Source organism: Helianthus annuus, chromosome 13 (assembly GCF_002127325.2).
Source record: "Helianthus annuus cultivar XRQ/B chromosome 13, HanXRQr2.0-SUNRISE, whole genome shotgun sequence".
NCBI classification, from domain to species: Eukaryota; Viridiplantae; Streptophyta; class Magnoliopsida; order Asterales; family Asteraceae; genus Helianthus; species Helianthus annuus.
This window is the reverse complement of record NC_035445.2, coordinates 139347378-139366010: the sequence shown is the minus strand read 5'-3', so window position 1 is coordinate 139366010 and position 18633 is coordinate 139347378. Positions and strand designations below refer to the sequence as shown.

General features: G+C 35.5%; 2 protein-coding genes across 2 annotated transcripts; both read left to right on the top strand.

The window, feature by feature from the left end:
• The first annotated feature begins 9159 nt into the window (after nt 1-9159).
• Nucleotides 9160-9681, top strand: LOC110901786. Its single transcript, XM_022148569.1, has one exon. It carries the CDS (start codon nt 9160-9162, stop codon nt 9679-9681), a length of 522 nt encoding a protein of 173 aa, XP_022004261.1.
• Nucleotides 9682-16887: 7206 nt separating this feature from the next.
• Nucleotides 16888-18204, top strand: LOC110901787. Its single transcript, XM_022148570.1, has one exon. The coding sequence runs from the start codon at nt 16888-16890 to the stop codon at nt 18202-18204; it is 1317 nt and encodes a 438-aa protein (XP_022004262.1).
• Nucleotides 18205-18633: the final 429 nt, after the last annotated feature.

Here is an 18633-nt window from a genome sequence, read left to right as displayed (position 1 = left end):
TGGAGAATGATTGAGTTGCAAGCCTATGCGGGTACGTGTTCTAACCGGTTTTGAGCAATTAATTGACTGAAGTGCTAATACATTATACACATTAGCCAAATTATAAGCCGAGTGGAGAGAACATTGTGAGGGATATGCATGACTTGTTAGTTTTACGGGCGGGTTAATCTTGGATAACCATTATAATATGTGATTATTCACTTTACCGGTAAATATGTGGAAATTGTAAAGAATGTGAACTTTTGTATGACAATAGACCTTAGCCTTTATCTCGGGAATGGGATGTGTATTCGTTGTTCGACCCACGTGAAAGTGAAAAACAGATTTGCTTGAGGGCAAGCAAAAGACAAGTGTGGGGGTGTGATACGTGGTTGAAAACCGGTGTTCGTTATTGCGTAACTTTGTGTTTTTACATAAGTTTCAATCTTGAATAGCCTACTTTTAATAAGATTTGTGTTTACGCAGGTTTAACGAAGTTTAAGGAGCTTTTTGGGAGCTTTACGAGTCACCGGGTCGAAAACCGGAGCACCGGAACGCATTACGGATCAAACGGAAGCACAAAACGAAGAAATCAGGAAAGCATGCTGGAGAGCCCGTCGCCGACGGGTCCCAAGCCGTCGGCGACGCCCACTAGAAACTCTCGTCGGCCAAGAGCATGCATATCCAGTTAATTAGCCCGCCGGCCGATTTCACAGTTTTGACAGCCCGTCGGTGACGGGTAACTGATTCTTGAAACGCGATTCTTTGTGATTTGAGGTATGAAACTCGATTTTCATTGGCTAGGAGGCATTGAAGACGGGGGTTACACTTCCCTAGAGTTTGAATAATAATCTTGGAGCCAATACACACTATCATTCCATCTCTAATCCATCTATCTTCAATCTCCACAACCCGGATTCATCATCATGAACCTTGAATCATCATCCATCCTACAACCCATCATCAAAACCCTAGTTCATCCAATTCACCATCATTCTTACCATCATCATACACAACCCTTAATCATCCATCATTCCTTCATCCATCAAGCTTCAAGATGAATTCATTCATGTTCCAAACTTCTGGTGATCAAGCTTCATCAACCATGAGCGGCTAATCATCTCGGTTTCACTCCGACGTAGGTAGTTGTTAATTTTAGGGTTTCGATTTGTTCTTGTTTCAACTTAGTGACAATTTGTGTTTGATTTTTGAAACCTTTGATAATAGTATTACATTTGTTACGAATTCATAAATTGTCGAACGATGTTAAAAGTTATGACTTTGCGAAATGGTGATATGTAATTGTGCATTGTCGTGGTTAGGATTTACTTGTGTTGATTAAAAAGTGTATTCTTGTTCGTTCTTCGGGACGTTGATAGTTATTAGCACCTAAGTCACGGTACACTAAATCCGCTAATCAAATGCATTTAAGTTGAATCTAAAACTTGTAGAAACCATAGGTTAACAATTACCGGAACCGGGCGTGATTCCTTTTTATTATTATTGTTCTAGTAACCATTTTTCTTGCAATTGTTAATCAGTAGTTGTTAATCATTCTCATCAATTCATTTAGTTTAAAATCATATCTCTCAATTAAACGAAAACACAAAATCATTCTAGCAAGCTTCATAAATAGTGACATTTGTTATAATTCAATCGAATCCACACACAAACCACATACTCTTCGTGGTTCGACCCCTTACTACCACTAACACATAGTTAAGGCTAATTTGGGCTTATAAATCTTATCTTTGACCGGAGCGCAACAATCCGATCACTCCTCTCAATGAAATATCGAGACTAAAGAGAATGCCTATTTTCTTGTGTGTCTAGTATGAACCATCAAGTTCATATATATACACCCATAGTTTTAATCTCATTAAAACTAGTAATAAAAATAGACATTAATCTTGTCATAACTATAACATTAATTTGTAATAAACAAGATAATGAATATGACTTTAATCTCTAATTAAATGGACTTAAGTGGTTAGTCAAAAAACGGTCATATTCATCATGACACGCATTAAACGGTTTGAGACAACTAGTTTCACTAGGTCCAACCAGCTCTTCTATTATTGTTGCAAACATGCGCGCGCTAGAACTGATCCACCAGTCCGCGCGCCACGCTTCAAGGATATCATGCCACGCCATATGGAGTCGCGCGCCACACGGAAGCCACTGCGCATACCAGGACACCACCTGGTCATACGCCATCCATACTCGTGTGCCACCTGCACTCTCCGCCTTAGCCAATGACGTGCGCCATGCGCCTAAGGAGCTCGCGTCGCATCGACATGTCATGGCATCCGCCTACGCCACCCAAGGGTGCGCCATAAGCGGATCCGCCATGTATCTGACCACGCGTTCATGGGCAAAAATACAATGGCGGTGTGAAAGGTTCAAAGTGCACCACATTAGGCTTGTAGCCCACGTCATGCGCGCATACGTGCGAGGAAAGGTGCGCTGAACCTTTTAGGATCCCATTAGTTTTTGCGTTTAAGAAAACATAATACAAGGAGTGCTCCTCCTTATAAACCACTTTAAGATTTGTCATCCCACCTATGGGACAAGGTGACAAATCTCAATCCATTTTTATTTGTTCAAAACATACAACTTCAGGCTTCGATATCTCATTCATCTTAGCTCTATTTGGACATAGTTTGAACACAAACCCATAAATAATTATTTATACAACACATATATAAATATTATTGATGTCCAAAATATTTAGTGAAAACCTCACTTTCACTAAATTTCCAGCAATCCCCCACATGAATAGAGATCGATTAAAAACACAAAATTCCTGATGAAAACTCAATAGTCGAGTATTACAGGATAGGTAGGTGTAGCCTCTGAACCTTCCTTTATGAAGCATACTTAGCCTACTAGGGTTTTGTAGACGTGATGTCCTTGAACCACCCCCCATTTGTGTAAACGACAATATACATTTACACAATACTTTCCCTAGCCAGGCCATCTCCTCATTTTTTGTCTCCAATAATGGTTATGGAGCACTTTCCTGGTTCTGCGGGAGCTCTAGGAATTATGCCCTAATTCCATTCGAAGTGACCACGCTTCTCTCCAACATAGGTGATTTCCCTTTAAATTATTAAAAGCATTATGGTTTACTATGATTTACACAAATCATTAAACCACATATTATGCTTAACCTCATAACAATGTCACTGAATATTATAGGAATGGACTAGGATGTATTTAAACACCCTTTTATAGTTTAGGGGATATATAAATATATATACTAGCTCATATATAAACATATATATTAGCTTTGCCCCCACAGTGACTACCATTCGGTTCATGATTAAGTTGTCCTATTGAACCTAGATCTTGGGATCTCTAGTCAAATAGGTTAGGTTTCCCTCATGTCCCTTTTCCATGGCTTTAATCTAATCCCACAACTTGATCTGTTATCAACTCGCTGGTTGTTGGATCCAAAATTATCTTTGACTTCGTTAAGTCAACAACAATAATTTTCAGTTTAGATCAGTTGTCCTAACGTGTTCTTGACCTACTAGTCAATTTTGCCTTTTAGTTGATTCGTAAGACTTATAACTCGTGATCTCAACCTGGATCTAGTTATGTACCTTGTCTTTAGAATGACATGAAACCCAATTCATGGCTAGACACGTTTCCATCATGCCTTTGGTATGTCATAATTGACGTCTTACTAGATTTTGAATCTAACCAATTGACATTCGAGTCCAATCTACTCAATTGACTCCATATAACCATTGTGTACTCCACTTGGTCATGTGTTTGCAATATATATTAGGATTGCTAAAATCCTTATTGCCAAACCTTCCACATTCAAATGCAAGTCACCCCCACATTTAAGTGTAATTGGATAGCATCCTAATGGGGGTGATGAAAGGTTCTCCCTTTCTTTTCGGGTTTGAGAAAACTTATCAACTACCATTTCTACATACCCTCAAGGGTTTGTCTCTTAAATGGTTTCTCCCCCCACATTGCTTGCATTTTAATTAAGTTTGAGTAATATTACTCTTGAATACTTTTTAGACCCGCATGCTAGGATAAAAATATCCATATCTTTTTGTCAATGCAATCATCCAATTATATTATTCTACTCAGATTACTATTGCTCATAAGAGCTTCTGAGCTATATGAGTTCTTCACATATGAAACCAGATAGAATCATTATCAATGATATTTATTCGGTCCTCCCAAGTTATCCCTTTGGACTAAAATGAAGTTATTTATAGTTTTATTTTAGCACAAAATTCGTTATTATGTCATCACATATTTTGAATGTTTAAAGTTAATTTAATCTCCGTCGAGCATTTAAATTAACAAGTATTAGTCTAGCATGCTTTAGACCACAATACTCTAGCATGTGAACGGAAAATGCATCATTCCGATTCTTCACAGCGTTAAGAGATAACGCACTATCTCCTTCGAACATTCGTTTCTTAGTTTAGACACAATAATGAAACTTTATTTCACCATTCCAAAATCATCGGTTTTAGGAAGGTCTCAAAACCATAGTTAACTCCACCCATTAGGATCATAACTCGTTTGCCTTTTTATCTCCAAGGCTTCACCATTTAATTCCTAAGGACTTAAACATAAGTCTTAATCCAAGTCACTTTGATGAAAGATCTTTGTATAAAATCACTCGAGTCTTGAGATATAGTCAATTAGATTGACTCTCAACAAGGCATTCACATATGCCTATAGTGATATGTACATTTACATTGTTGTTTCGTTTAAACCATGTATTAGGATACTCTCCCAAATTGAGGACCAACTCTCCACATAGTTTAAACAACATTGATGGTGGTAGAAACATCTATAAGTCCATCACTATTGTAAATTTCCCTTAATAAATTTGCTAAATTTATTTAAATCATTTACAATAATAACAAATATTTCTTTCATATGTTATATTCTTCGAAAACTTACATATGCATTTCCATGTTGATGCTCTCAACATTAGATGACATGTCTCGTTTTCGTGCATTTCATCTCAAACCATTCACCACGTTTCTCACGAAGTCCTTATACGTTTGATGTTTGATTTATGACTTATTACATAAGTCATGATCACAACCCGCTCGTTGTGATTGTGTAAATTACTTTTTACACTTTGTATCAAAATTTGTATCCTTTTGACAAATTATTAGTAGTCCAAAAATAAATATTTATCTTTTATTATATTTTAATCCATTTGTTTATGTAAAATAAACCCAAACGGAAGTCCACCATTCTAAATAAAATAAAGGTGAACATACATAATAACGGATACACCAATGATATCTAAACATCAAATCCCAAAGTGTTATTATCTTCAACACTTTCGATCGAAATAAACTCAATTATATCGTTTCGTGTGATGTTTTGAGGTACTCCCTCAATAAACTTTAAACTTGAATAATCACAAGTTGTCCAAATATAAAGTTGTTTACAATTAACTACTCACAAGTAGTTGAGCAACTTATTATATCTATAACAACATCGAGTTGTTTTCCACTAAATAGTCTTTCTGAGACTATCATATGGTTCAAGACGTTATACTTCTCGTGGAAGTATCGAATCACTTATAATTCGCAAAGGCATGTTTTATATGTTCAAAACATTTCTCGTTTTTTCAAGTGTTTCAATATTAAACTATATATTTATGTTTTGATTACAAATCAAGACAATAAACCTTATAATAGTTTATTAAACAAAACACTTTCAAAATCGCTCGTTTGAAAATAAAACGAATACACATCGTTTTAATAATTGGTTTATCATATTCAAACCATTTCTAACCGCTGTTAGATAATAACGATTACCAATCGTTAAAATGAGTGGTTTGTATGATAATCAATTCTAATATGCTAATTTGAATCTGAAAGTTTAACAAACATTCAAAATATTCAGTTTTTATAAAGTAAACTGTTTCTAGCGCGCTCGTTAGAAATAAAATGAATATTATATATATATATATATTCACTTTTGGTCTATTTAAATGAACGTTTTCTAACACGCTCGTTAGAAATAAACACAAACCTTTTCTAACACGCTCGTTAGAAAATATATAAAACGAATACAAATCATGTTAAATAGTTTATCACAGTTAACGTCGTTCTAACCCGCTCGTTAGAAATTAACGATTGCAAATCGTTAAAAGGTTTCTAACACGCTCGTTAGAACTAAACGATTACAGAATTTGTTTTGAAGTTTATATAAAAAAGTATAAACTATTTCTAATACGCTCGTTAGAAATAAACAAATACGAAACCGTTTTGACATTTATGTAAAAAACCGTTTCTAACTTGCTTGTTAGAAATTCAAAAGTTTAGACGAAACCGTTTCAAGATTTCTTATTATCCAAAATAATTGTTTCTAACACGCTTGTTGGTAATTATTTGGATAAAATAATCTTTTCTAACACGCTCGTTAGAAAATCTAAACATATTAAACTATTGTTTCTAACACGCTCGTTAGAACATCCAACCGTCTTTAAAACATTGTTCCTAACACGCTCGTTAGAACATATAGATGTTTTAAAAGTTATTATTATACAAAATAATTAATTCTAACACGCTTGTTAGAATACATAAATGTTTTGAAAACTTGTAATTTTACAAAATAATTACTTTCTAATACACTCATTAGAAAATATATATGTTTCAAGACATTTAAAACCAGTATTATTTTACCAAATTACATCTAACATTCTCCTTAGAGAATTTCCATCGTTCATACACATTATATGGGTTTACAAAAATTACCAATTTCTAATTCGCTCATTAGAAAAATTAGTATTCCAACCATTCGAAATACATATTAATTTTTTGTATATAATTCGTGTTCTCTAAACACGAACAAAACCCATTCTAAAACATGAATCAAATTGTACGGTTTTATAACACGGTATTTGGTTTAAAGATTGTACTCCAATCATCAAAATTAATCCAACTCATTGTACTAAATAAATATTTCCCAAACAATTTATAAGATTTTAGCAAAATCTCAATTAAAATTTTAACTTTCGTGAACCTAAATCCTCGTAGAGAAGGAATTTAAGATTATAGCAACAATCTTCACGAAAGTCTGTTTTAAGATTGTAGGAATTTTGTTCACTTTTTATAAAATATATTACAAAAATAAAACGAATATAAAATACAATATAATTGTACCAGTCTTGATTCATGCCAGCGTCTTTGGAAGAACTTCAACAGCACCGTCTTGTACGAACCTCCGCTGCAAGAATGAACAAACTGTAGTTGACAGTTTTGGTTGAGGATCGTGTTTGACACGAGCCCTTAAAACAGATTCTGCGCCTCCTTTCAGACGGTCTGTTTCCAGGATACAACAACCAAAGCAGTAGTTGTACTGCCGGAGATGACACTCACGCCCAAGATTGCACCGAGCATAATTTGGTGTTTATAAAATTTGGAACAAGATGAAGTTGTGTAAATTTGAGAGTACTCCTCTCAATGAAACATCGAGACTAAAGAGAATGCCTATTTTCTTGTGTGTCTAGTATGAACCATCAAGTTCATATATATACACCCATAGTTTTAATCTCACTATAACTAGTAATAAAAATAGACATTAATCTTGTCATAACTATAACATTAATCTTGTAATAAAGAAGATAATGAATATGACTTTAATCTCTAACTAAATTGACTTAAGTGGTTAGTCAAAACACGGTCATATTCATCATGACACGCATTAAACGGTTTGAGACAACTAGTTTGACTAGGTCCACCCAGCTATTCTATTACTGTTGCAAACCTGCGCATGCGCTAGAACTGATCCGCCAGTTCGCGCGCCACGCTTCAAGGATCTCATGCCACGCCATATGGAGTCGCGCGCCACACGGATGCTACTGCGCATACCAGGACGCCACCTGGTCATGCGTCATCCATACTCGTGCGCCACCTGCACTCTCCGCCCTAGCCAATGACGTGCGCCATGCGCCTAAGGAGCTCGCGCCGCTTCGACATGTCATGGCATCCGCCTACGCCACCCAAGGGTGCGCCATAAGCGGACCCGCCATGTATCTGACCACGCGCTCATGGGCAAAAATACAATGGCGGTGTGCAAAGTTCAAAGTGCACCACGTTGAGCCTGTAGCCAACATCATGCGCGCATACGTGCGAGGAAAGGTGCGCCGCACCCTTTAGGATCCCACTAGTTTTTGCCTTTAAGAAAACAATATACAAGGAGTGCTCCTCCTTATAAACCACTTTATGTTTTGTCATCCCACCTATGGGACAAGGTGACAAATCTCAATCCATTTTTCTCATTTTTGTTTGTTCTAAACATACAACTTCAAGCTTCGATATCTCATTCATGTAAGCTCTATTGGGACATAGTTTGAAAACAAACTCATAAATAATTATTTATACAACACAGATATAAATATTATTGATGTCCAAAATATTTAGTGAAAAACTCATTTTCACTAAATTTCCAACATTTTTAAAGTTGGGATTATTATCGGTCATAAGGTGAAACTTAGAATTTTTAAAATCCAATAACCCTTTTTAAAACAATCCATGGGTGACGAACTCGACAATTTTGGAGTTATCATTCCACAAGACAATGACATCAAGGATGTAATCTCGTAGGATAGTAACTTACAATTAATGTCAGATATGATAATGCGAATCGCGGAGCAAGATACAGCAACCTCTCGTAGAAGATATGTGGTAAGAGCTCGTGAAATAGGTCAAGAAACGTTACTTAAAGATTATTTCGTCAACGATCCCAAGTTCAATGAGGTAATTTTTAAACAAAGGTTTCGTATGTCGAGACATTTATTTTTGAGAATTGTATGTGATTTTGAAGAAAAGTACGTATAGTTTCAAGAGGGATATGACGCCAGAAACAAAAAACGTTTTACGGCGTTACAAAAGTTCACTTCTGCAATTAAACAGCTCACCACAGGTAATCCTCCTGACGAGTACGATGAGTATTTATGTATGTCTGAACAGGTTTCGTGTGAATGTCTGCAATACTTTTGTAACGCAATAATCAATATATATGGAGACGAGTTCTTATCCAGACCGATAAGCCATGATGTTGTGCGTTTTTACGAGGTTCACGGTGAGAAACATCATTTTCCTGGTATGCTTGGAAACATTGATTGTACACATTTTGTTTCGAGAATGTGCCCTACGAAGTTGCATGGCCAATATGAGGGGCGATCACCAATACCCAACTGTGATGCTTGAAGCGGATGCATCCCAAGACTTGTGGTATTGGCTTGCATTTTGTGGTCCCCTAGGATCGAACAACGATGTTAACGTTCTTCATCAATCTCCAATATTTGACTATGTGAGGAATGGGACTGCGCCTAATAGTTCATTCTACGTAAATGATCAATTTTACAAACGTGGTTACTATCTTACCGATGAGATCTACCCTGCTTGGTCGACGTTCGTGAATGTATTTCGTTATCCGACCGACCCAAAAGAAAAAAAAAGGTTAACAAAGGTGCAAGAGTCTGCAAGAAAAGATGTGGAGCGTTCTTTTGGTGCACTAAAGGGAAAACGGGGTACACTCAGGAGGCCGTTAAGGTCAACGACTGTAGGGAAGATTAGGGGAATTGTGTATGCGTGCATGATATTGCACAAGATGATTTTAAAGGACGAGGGAAGAGCGATATCCCTGGTACACATTAGGGATCAACCGGTTGAGCCAGCATTTAACATTTAACGAAGATGCCCTTAGGGAGATTCGAGACGAAAATACGCATTTTTTACTACGATTTGATCTTGTGGAAGACCTTGCATCTCTAGATTTTCCGTACCTAGATGCGAATGACGATGAAGGCGACGAAGACTAGTTTTTGTTTTTCAATTTGGTATTTTTTAATTAATGTAATGTTTTTTTAATTCATTTAATGCTTTTATTTAAATTATGAATTTTAATTTTTTTAAAATTAAAATATTAATGTAGCTGTTTTTTTACCATTTAACATAAAAAAACTAATTATATATAACAAAAATTAACCAATTTTCTGTCAATTTTTTACCAATTCTTTTACTCATATTTCTTCTTCTACTCAACACAATAAACATATTACTCAATGCAGTCCCTGAGAATGATAAAAAAAAAAAAAAAAATTGAGCCTCCTGCGAAACAAAAGAATTGGGTCCACTTTCTATAATATAAACTTATCATTTTATATATCCAAAAACCATGATACGACGATGATTGATTAATTGTTATAAAATAAACAAAATAATACTAATGTAGCAAAATGATTGAATTAACTTACTTAAGCAAATTGTGAGGCTCTCCTAGAGTTTTTGGAAGCAAAGCTCTCGATCAAGATTAGAACTAGAATTTTGAGGTAGTTTTGAGAAAAAACTTGAGTATGCGCCCTTTGTCAGCCTTTGTTTTTCTTCCTCTAGCTTCTTCTCTTTACATTTTTTGACGACCGGATAGGCATTTGTATTTAAGAATAGGAGACATAATTTCTAGAAAAAAAATCAAAGTTATAACATGTAAGTTTCATCTAATTCTAAATCTGAATATCAAAGATTCAAACTTTCATTTAATTCTAAATGTTAACTAACATCAAAATCTCAAAGATTCACCCATTCAAACATCAAAGATTCAAAGTTTTATTTAATTCTAAATCAGTAAATCTGAACATCAAAGATTTAAGGTTTCATCTAATTGACTAATTCTAAATCTAAAAATCAAAACTTTATATTCTATTAATCGATTTCACAATTTCATACCTCAAGGCTAAAACCCTTAAAGATTCTTTAAAGTTGTTTGAATGAATGAATTATGAATGATGATCCGATGATGAAATTGACATGTCATTTGATGATGCTACGATATTAGGATAATATGGATAATACGATCGTAGGTTTTTTTTTTTTTTTTTTTAGCTCCACGAAGTACGCCCCACGCACAGGGTATAATATTTTATTGAGTAAACTATCAAAATGGTCACTGAGGTTTGGTCACTTTTGTCAATTTAGTCCAAAATTTAAACCTTTTGAATTTGGGTCCTTGTGGTTTCAATTTTGTTGCCATTTTCATCTAAAATCAAAATCTGGTTAGATTTTTCAGTTAACATCTAGCTTTTTTTCCTCCCTTTTAATGAAGGGCAAAATAGTCTTTTAACGTTTTATTATAACAAATTAAAAAAATTTGACCATTTTGCCCCTTCATTAAAAGGGAGGAAAAAGACAAAAAAACTGGATGTTAACTGAAAAATCTGACCATATTTTGTTTTTGGATGAAAATGACAACAAAATTGAAACCATAGAGACCCAGATTCAAAAGGTTTTAGCAAGGCCGACCCTGAGAATTCATGTACCCTGTTCGAGCTCGAAAAAACGTGCCCTTAGGCCTTAACGAAATTGGGTATTGGGCTCTCTAAAGGTCTAAACCTAATGGCAATGGGCTAGTAACTAATCTAAACCATAAAAATAGCTTTGTAAGTGAGCCTATATTGGTGTTTGTAATGGGTATGCCCTATTAATTTATTTATTTTTACATATACATATAGGAGTTTTTTAAAAAATAATGTGTCCTTCGAAATATCGGGCCCTGGCCGGTGGTCCTTCCCGCCCACCTTTAAAGCCGGCCATGGGTTTTAGTTTTTAACTAAAGTGGCAAAAGTGACCAAACCTTAGAGACAATTTTGGCTGTTTACTCTATTTTATTTTATTGGGTTTTAAAAATTCATCATTTGGGCCTTTTAATTTGTGCTTGGGTTTCTATAAACTGGCCATCAACAGGGATCATCTATAATCAGTATTTGTGGGTCTTTTATGTATACCTATAATATATAACCTACAAAATTCTATCGGGCCCTTCAAAATTGGCTTTGGTCGCCTGCCCAGCTTGGCCAGCCCAATAGTCGGGTCTGCTAGTACTATGCCTCCACTATCATCTTCGGCTGAGTACGAGCCATTTGATTCTAGTGGGCTCAGCAATCGAAGTTGAAGACATGGCACACTATAAAAAGAATTGTGCATGTGATCGTGAAAAGACTAATGAGGTTTAAATGGAAGATTCTTTCGTCTATAGCTGGCCCAAAATACGATGAAGATATGTTTCAAGCGAGATTTGAGATGTCTATGGAATTACTTTTCAAAATTATTGCGGATTTAAACTCCAATTTTGAATAGTTTCAAAATGGATAGACGAGAGGACGAAAAAGAGTTTCATGGCATTGCAGAAATGCACATCGGCGATTAAACAACTAGGAACTTGTAATGTTTTTGACGAATACGACAAATATTTAGCTATGTCTGCTACGACCTCTATAGAAAGCTTAGAATATTTTTATAATGCAGTTATTATTTTATACGGCAAATAGTTTTTATGTGCATCAACTAGCCACGACATTGCACTTCTGTACAATGCACAAGAAGATAGATATGGCCTTATAGGGATGCTCGGTAGCCTCGATTGTACACATTGTGTTTGAAGAATGTGTTGGCCAAGTTTGTGAAACCAATACCAAATAGGTGTCACAAATAGCCAAACGATAATGCTCGAAACAGTGGCATTAAACGATTATTGGATTTAGCATGCATATTATGGATCTGCTTGTTCAAACAATGACATTAATATTCTCCAACAATGTCCACTATTCATTAACAAGATGTTTATTGGAACCACGCTAAGGTGTCCATTTCATGTCAACAAGCAACAACATAAACGTAACTACTATCTTGTTGATGGTATTTACCCTACTTAGTCTACGTTTGTGAAAGCCTTCTCATATCTAATCGAACCTAAGGAAATAAAGTTCGAGAAAGTGCAAGAGTCAATAAGAAAAGATGTGGAACGATCTTTCGGTATTTTAAAATCTAAATGAGGTATAATTCAATGGCCGGCTTCAGGCTCAAAAGCACGGGAAGATAATGAATGTGATTAATGTGTGCATTATATTGTATGATATGATCTTAAAAGATGATGTGGATTGGATATCAGCGATGTACATAATGGATCCTCCGATCGATGCGATTATTGACGATAATATAACTTCGAAGTTGCGGGATTCAAATACAAACTTTAAATGATCTTGTGGAACACAATGCAATTCTAAACAACTCGGATTCGGACGAAGAATAGTTAAATTTAACATTTAAATTATTTTAATGAATACTATGTTAGAACCCCGTGTATTACACGGGTTGCATAAATATAATTTTATATAAACTTCCATTTTGCTCCCTGTGGTTTGGTCACTTTCACGGTTTTGCCCAAACCTTTAAAAATAGCCATTTTACTCCCTGATCTATGAAGCCCTTCATGATTTTACTTCCCACCCCTAAACGTCATCCATTTTAAACGTTAGGGTTTTAAAAGGTAATTCATTAATATGGGTTAGGAAAAGACATAATTGCCCATCAGGTGTTTTGCACGTGATAGGCTTTAACGTTTAAAATAGATGACGTTTAGGGCGGGGAGTAAAATCATGAAGGACTTCATAGATCAGGGAGTAAAATGTCTATTTTTAAAGGTTTGGGGCAAAACCGTTAAAGTGACTAAACCACAGGGAGCAAAACGGAAGTTTACTCTAATAAAAATATATATCTTTAAAAATACTCGTATATTGCATGTGCTGAAAATGAACATTGATGTACTATTTAATTATTATAACACTTTACCTTGTTTTTTTTATTTTACATAAATTTAATTTTATATAATAAATTATAAAAAATATATATCTTAAAAAAACTCGGATATTGCACGTGTTGTATAAAATATAATGTCATATGTTAACACATACAGTCGCCAAGATTTATCTTTTAAAAATGAACTTTGATGTACAATTTACTTATTATAACATTTTACTTCGCTTTTTATTTATTATTAGGTTAAAAATACATGTATTACATATTTACATGGGGTTGAATCTCGTTTTTATGATACATTCAAATTATCAAATTATGAGATACAATTATTTTAGTTAGTTTTATGCACCTTCATGTTTATTTGTTTATTTCATTCATAAAACACCCGTCTTGAATTTGTATTTAAGACAGTTTACAGTACAAAAAAGGTGGAGATCAATCCCCACGTTTTATATATTTTATCATTTTTATGAATTATATCGTAAAATCGAGAAATAAATTCTCATTGAATGAAGTATAGAATTTGTTATATTTAAAAATGGTGTTCTTTATACATGTTGATGCAATGTCTGACAAATGATGGGTTTAAAGTTTACAATTATAGTGATGTTCTTTATATCTAAAAATGATGGGTTTAAAGTTTATAATTTAGAAGCATATGCCTACCATTATACCGGTGCGTCTAAAAACACTTACAATTTGATAGAAGCATATGTCCGACCTAGAAATAATAATTTAATTCTAGTGAAAAAAACAATAATACAATTATTAAGTATATATCAAACGGGAACATTTGATTTTTAATTTACCATAATTTCAATCACCGAACTCCAAAGTATATATATCTTCTCATAATAAAAACAAACGTTTATGCTTATTTAAATTTTTGTTTATAATTATCTATAGAAAAACAAACATTTATTCTTAATTAATTTTTTTGTTTAAAATTATTATTATTATTACTACTATTATTATTATTTACTATGATTATAAAAAAATTAACATTTATATTCTTATCTAACTTTCTGATTAAAATTATAATTATTATTATTATTATTATTTATTATTATTATTTATTATTATTATTATTATTATTATTATTAAATATGCTCGTAATAAAAACAAACGTTTATCCTTATCTAAATATTTATTCTTATTTAGTATTTTTTTTAATTATTATTATTTAATATGAGAGATAAATAGAAAAATAAAGTAAGAAAGCACCAGAAAGTGACATGTGTTGATGTGTTGCAAACGCATCTTATTTTCCTTGTGTATTTTGTATATTATTTTGATAGTTTAGAGTCATTTTTATAATATTTAGGCATATATTTTATTATTTATTATTATTACAGTTCCTGATGTAAATGGAGCGGAAACGAATAAGAATGAAATAACCAGTCAGTTGGGTAGAGTAGACCGCCAGTGACCGAAGAAAATTTGCCGCTATTTTTTATGATTGAGCCGAGTTCACTTATCTCTATATTATTAAAGTTGGAGGGCCAAATTACAATTAAACGAAAGTTGCTTTAAAAATAAGTCATAAAAGATGAGGGATTAAAAGTGCACATTGTGTGAAAGTGAAATTAATTCCCTAAAGTGATGAGAAAAGTAAAGGAATTCACGTGAGTGAATTGTGAATTTGGTTTGGGTGTTGACCGAAAGAAAAACAAGTTGACCGCTAATTTTCATTTGATTTGGGCTCTTATTTCGTCGCTACTCCAGGCCCACGTCAATTTTAGTAATCGACTAAAGTAAGAATATGCATTGGACTCAATTTATGATACTTGGGGAAAAAGAAAATAAAAGAGGAAGCGGCCATATTGTTGTTGACCTACGGCAGCAACAAATATATATATTGTTCTTTTTGTTTTGAGAGGAGATAACCACATTAGACGACAGAAGCATAAGGAATTCTGACCGCAGGAGGCAGAGAGCATACGCACGGCAGCAAGAAAAGAAGAAAAAAAGAGAAGGAGAAAAAGGGAGATTGTTTAGTTCGCGACCTGGTTAGATTTAAACACTAAACTTTGTTCTTTTGATTATTACACATGATGTATCCGGCTATATTGAACATTGTTTATGCGTTTTTATTTACTATGAGTGGCTAGATTTTTTATGGTTGCCTAGAGTTGATGAACTAGATGATTGTTTAATTGAATAATTTTTGGTTTTAAATGAATGTGATGATTTGCATGTTATAATTTTTGAACCCGATTCTAAATATTTGTGTGTTGGTTTTGATTGGTTTGATAATTTATTTGTTGGTTCCATTGCTCTAGATACTTAGAAATATACTTTAGAGCCGGGAGTCAGTCTAGGTTGTAATCTTTCGATCTAGACCTTGAAAGTGAGAAATCTAATTCAAGTTTAATAATTATTAAAACCAATTAATTAAAACGTGCAATCTTTTCTAGAGGTGAGAAATCTAATCTAGAATTGCTAGGTTATTAGCTAGGCGTTGTTTGGTAGTTTGGGTGGCCGATAACTCGGGTTCATCTGTTTATTCGCATCTAGAGTTTCCTAGGGTCTCGGTGTTCTTAGTTATTTCTGCTTCATAATTTGAGGGTTTTAGTAAATAAATTACTTTATACCTGATAGTTGTGGGACTTGGTGGTCGATAACTCGAGTCAGTCCATTTTAGTACTTCATCACTTGTCATACTGTCAGGTTCGGTTTACCTTCCGGGGATTTATCGGGTTAGGCAGAGTCTTCATTCAGAACCAAGGTTAGGATTTTATTCATGAATCTAGGGATTCTTGCCTAGGTAACCTATTTTTCTCATACTTGAGTTCTAGTCCAGTCTCTAGTTGTTTGCGTTTGCTGCTGTTTGGTCGTCTATTTATTTTAATTGTTTTTTTTAGTTTAAAAATATTTTTCTCAAAACAAAACCAATTTATTAGACTAGGGCTCGATAGAGGTTCAGTATCAAGAGTCGCTAGATTGTGTCCACAGTTCGATACTCGGACTTACTTGTTTTACTACTTACGACCGGTACACTTGCCGGTAGTGTGTGGTTTACGGGTTTTTCCAATTTTTAAAACTTGTTGAATTTAATTAACACATATTTCAGACATCAAGTTTTTGGCGCCGTTGCCGGGGACACAGTGCGCTTTTGAGGACGACCCGAGTCGGGGATTTAGCCATTTTACTGCTTTCTTAGATTAGTTGTTTGTTTTATTTCTTAGTTAAAAAATAAAAATTAAAAAAAAGTTGTTTGCTTTCTTAGGATACTTGTTAGTTCTGTGTGCCTAATTGTTTAGCTTGCTTGTTTGTGATTCGTGCCATTCTACTTGCTTTTCAGTATATGCACACACATTCCTCGGGCCCACCTGATACTTCACCATTCTCTGAGCCCGAATCCGAATTCCACCGTCGCCTACGTCAGCTTAAGTTTAAGGTTCCAAAAGTAGAATTCAATTTAGAACCCGAAGTAGTTATGGGTGATCGTAGGACTGTTGCTGATCACATTAGTGTAGCTCCCACCACCGTTCGCTCGAGCATCACACTTCCTGCTGTAGAGGCGAATAACTGGACCATCCCACCCACCTTGATCAACACCATTACCCATTCAGTCCAGTTCCATGGTTTACGAGACGAGGACCCACATGCTCATCTGACTAGATTCGGTAGGGTCTGTAGTACTTTCCGCCTTACGGGCGTCACTGAGGAGGCCATTCATCTTCGTTTGTTTCCATTCTCACTCACTGATCAGGCTGCTATCTGGTTGGACTCCCTCCCACAGGGAGCAATCACCACTTGGAATGATCTTCAGTCCAAATTCCTTCAAAAATACTTCCCACCTGCGAAAACCGCTCGTCTTAGAAATCTCATCTACGCATTCACTGAGCAGCCTGGGGAGTCTTTCTACGAGACTTGGGATAGGTTTAAGGCGCTGCTGAACAAGTGTCCGCACCATGGCCTTGAGGAGTGGAGAGTCGTGGAGAAATTCTATAATGGAGTTTCTGAAGCGACTAAGAGACTGCTTGATTCCACAGCAGGAGGCAACATGATGAAGACCAAGACAGCTGCTGAGTGTCTTGAGATGATGGAGGATCTAGCCACTAGTACTTACACCGAGCCAGGTTTTGGGGGCATTACTGTTGCCCCTAAAGGTATTCATACAGTAGATTCTAGTGTAGCCTTAGCCGCCCAGGTCGAATCCTTGACAAAGATGGTCAAGGACATTCAGGTTAAGATTAGTTCTAAGTGTGAGGTGTGTAGAGGTGGGCATGAGACGATAGATTGCCCTGTAGGATCTGAGGAGGAGTTGAGTTTTATCCAGAACCAGGGGCGAGGCCAGGGTTACAACTCTGGATGGCAGCCACGCCAAACCTCGAACTGGCGAGGCGGGAATCCCCCTAGACTCCAGCCCCGCCAGAGTCTATTTCAGACCCCTGTTGATGGACAGAGTAGTGGAGAGCCTAAGTCTGAGCTGAGTGAGTTTTTAAAGAGGAATGAGGAGAGCCAGAGTAGGATGAATAAACTCCTAGAGTCGATAGTGATGCAGGGTGAGGCTAGACATCAGGAGCAGATGAAGAAAAACCAGGAGTTTGAGTTGATGTTTAGGAATCAAAGGGTCCACCATACAGAGTCTAGAGAGGACCCTAGGAGAGATGGCTAGTAGGATGACTGAGAGGCCCGCAGGTTCATTCCCTAGCACCACCCAGCTTAACCCTAATGCCCAGTTACATGCCGTGTTCACACGTAGTGGTAGGAGCACAGGATTTGTTGATGAGGGGTTTGAGATAGAAAAGGCGATAGAACCTGAGAGGGTTGTTGAGAAAGAGGTAGAACCGAAAAAGGTAGTTGAGAGGGTGGTTGAACCAGAGGAGGAGAAAGTAGAAGAACCGGTTGAAGTGTATGAGCCCGTTCCTCCATACCCTATGAGACTTTTGAATAAGAAGCAAATTGCTCAGTATAATGGGTTTTTGGAGATGATCAAAAAGCTCCACGTAGACATCCCCTTCCTTGAGGCTTTGGCTAAAATGCCTAAATTTTCCAAGTTTCTCAAAGGACTCCTGCTCAATAAGAAGAAAATTGAGGATCTTTC

Coding starts and splice junctions, on each gene's coding strand:
- LOC110901786 (XM_022148569.1), top strand. CDS start 9,160: ATGAGGGGCGATCACCAATACCCAACTGTGATGCTTGAAGCGGATGCA.
- LOC110901787 (XM_022148570.1), top strand. CDS start 16,888: ATGCACACACATTCCTCGGGCCCACCTGATACTTCACCATTCTCTGAG.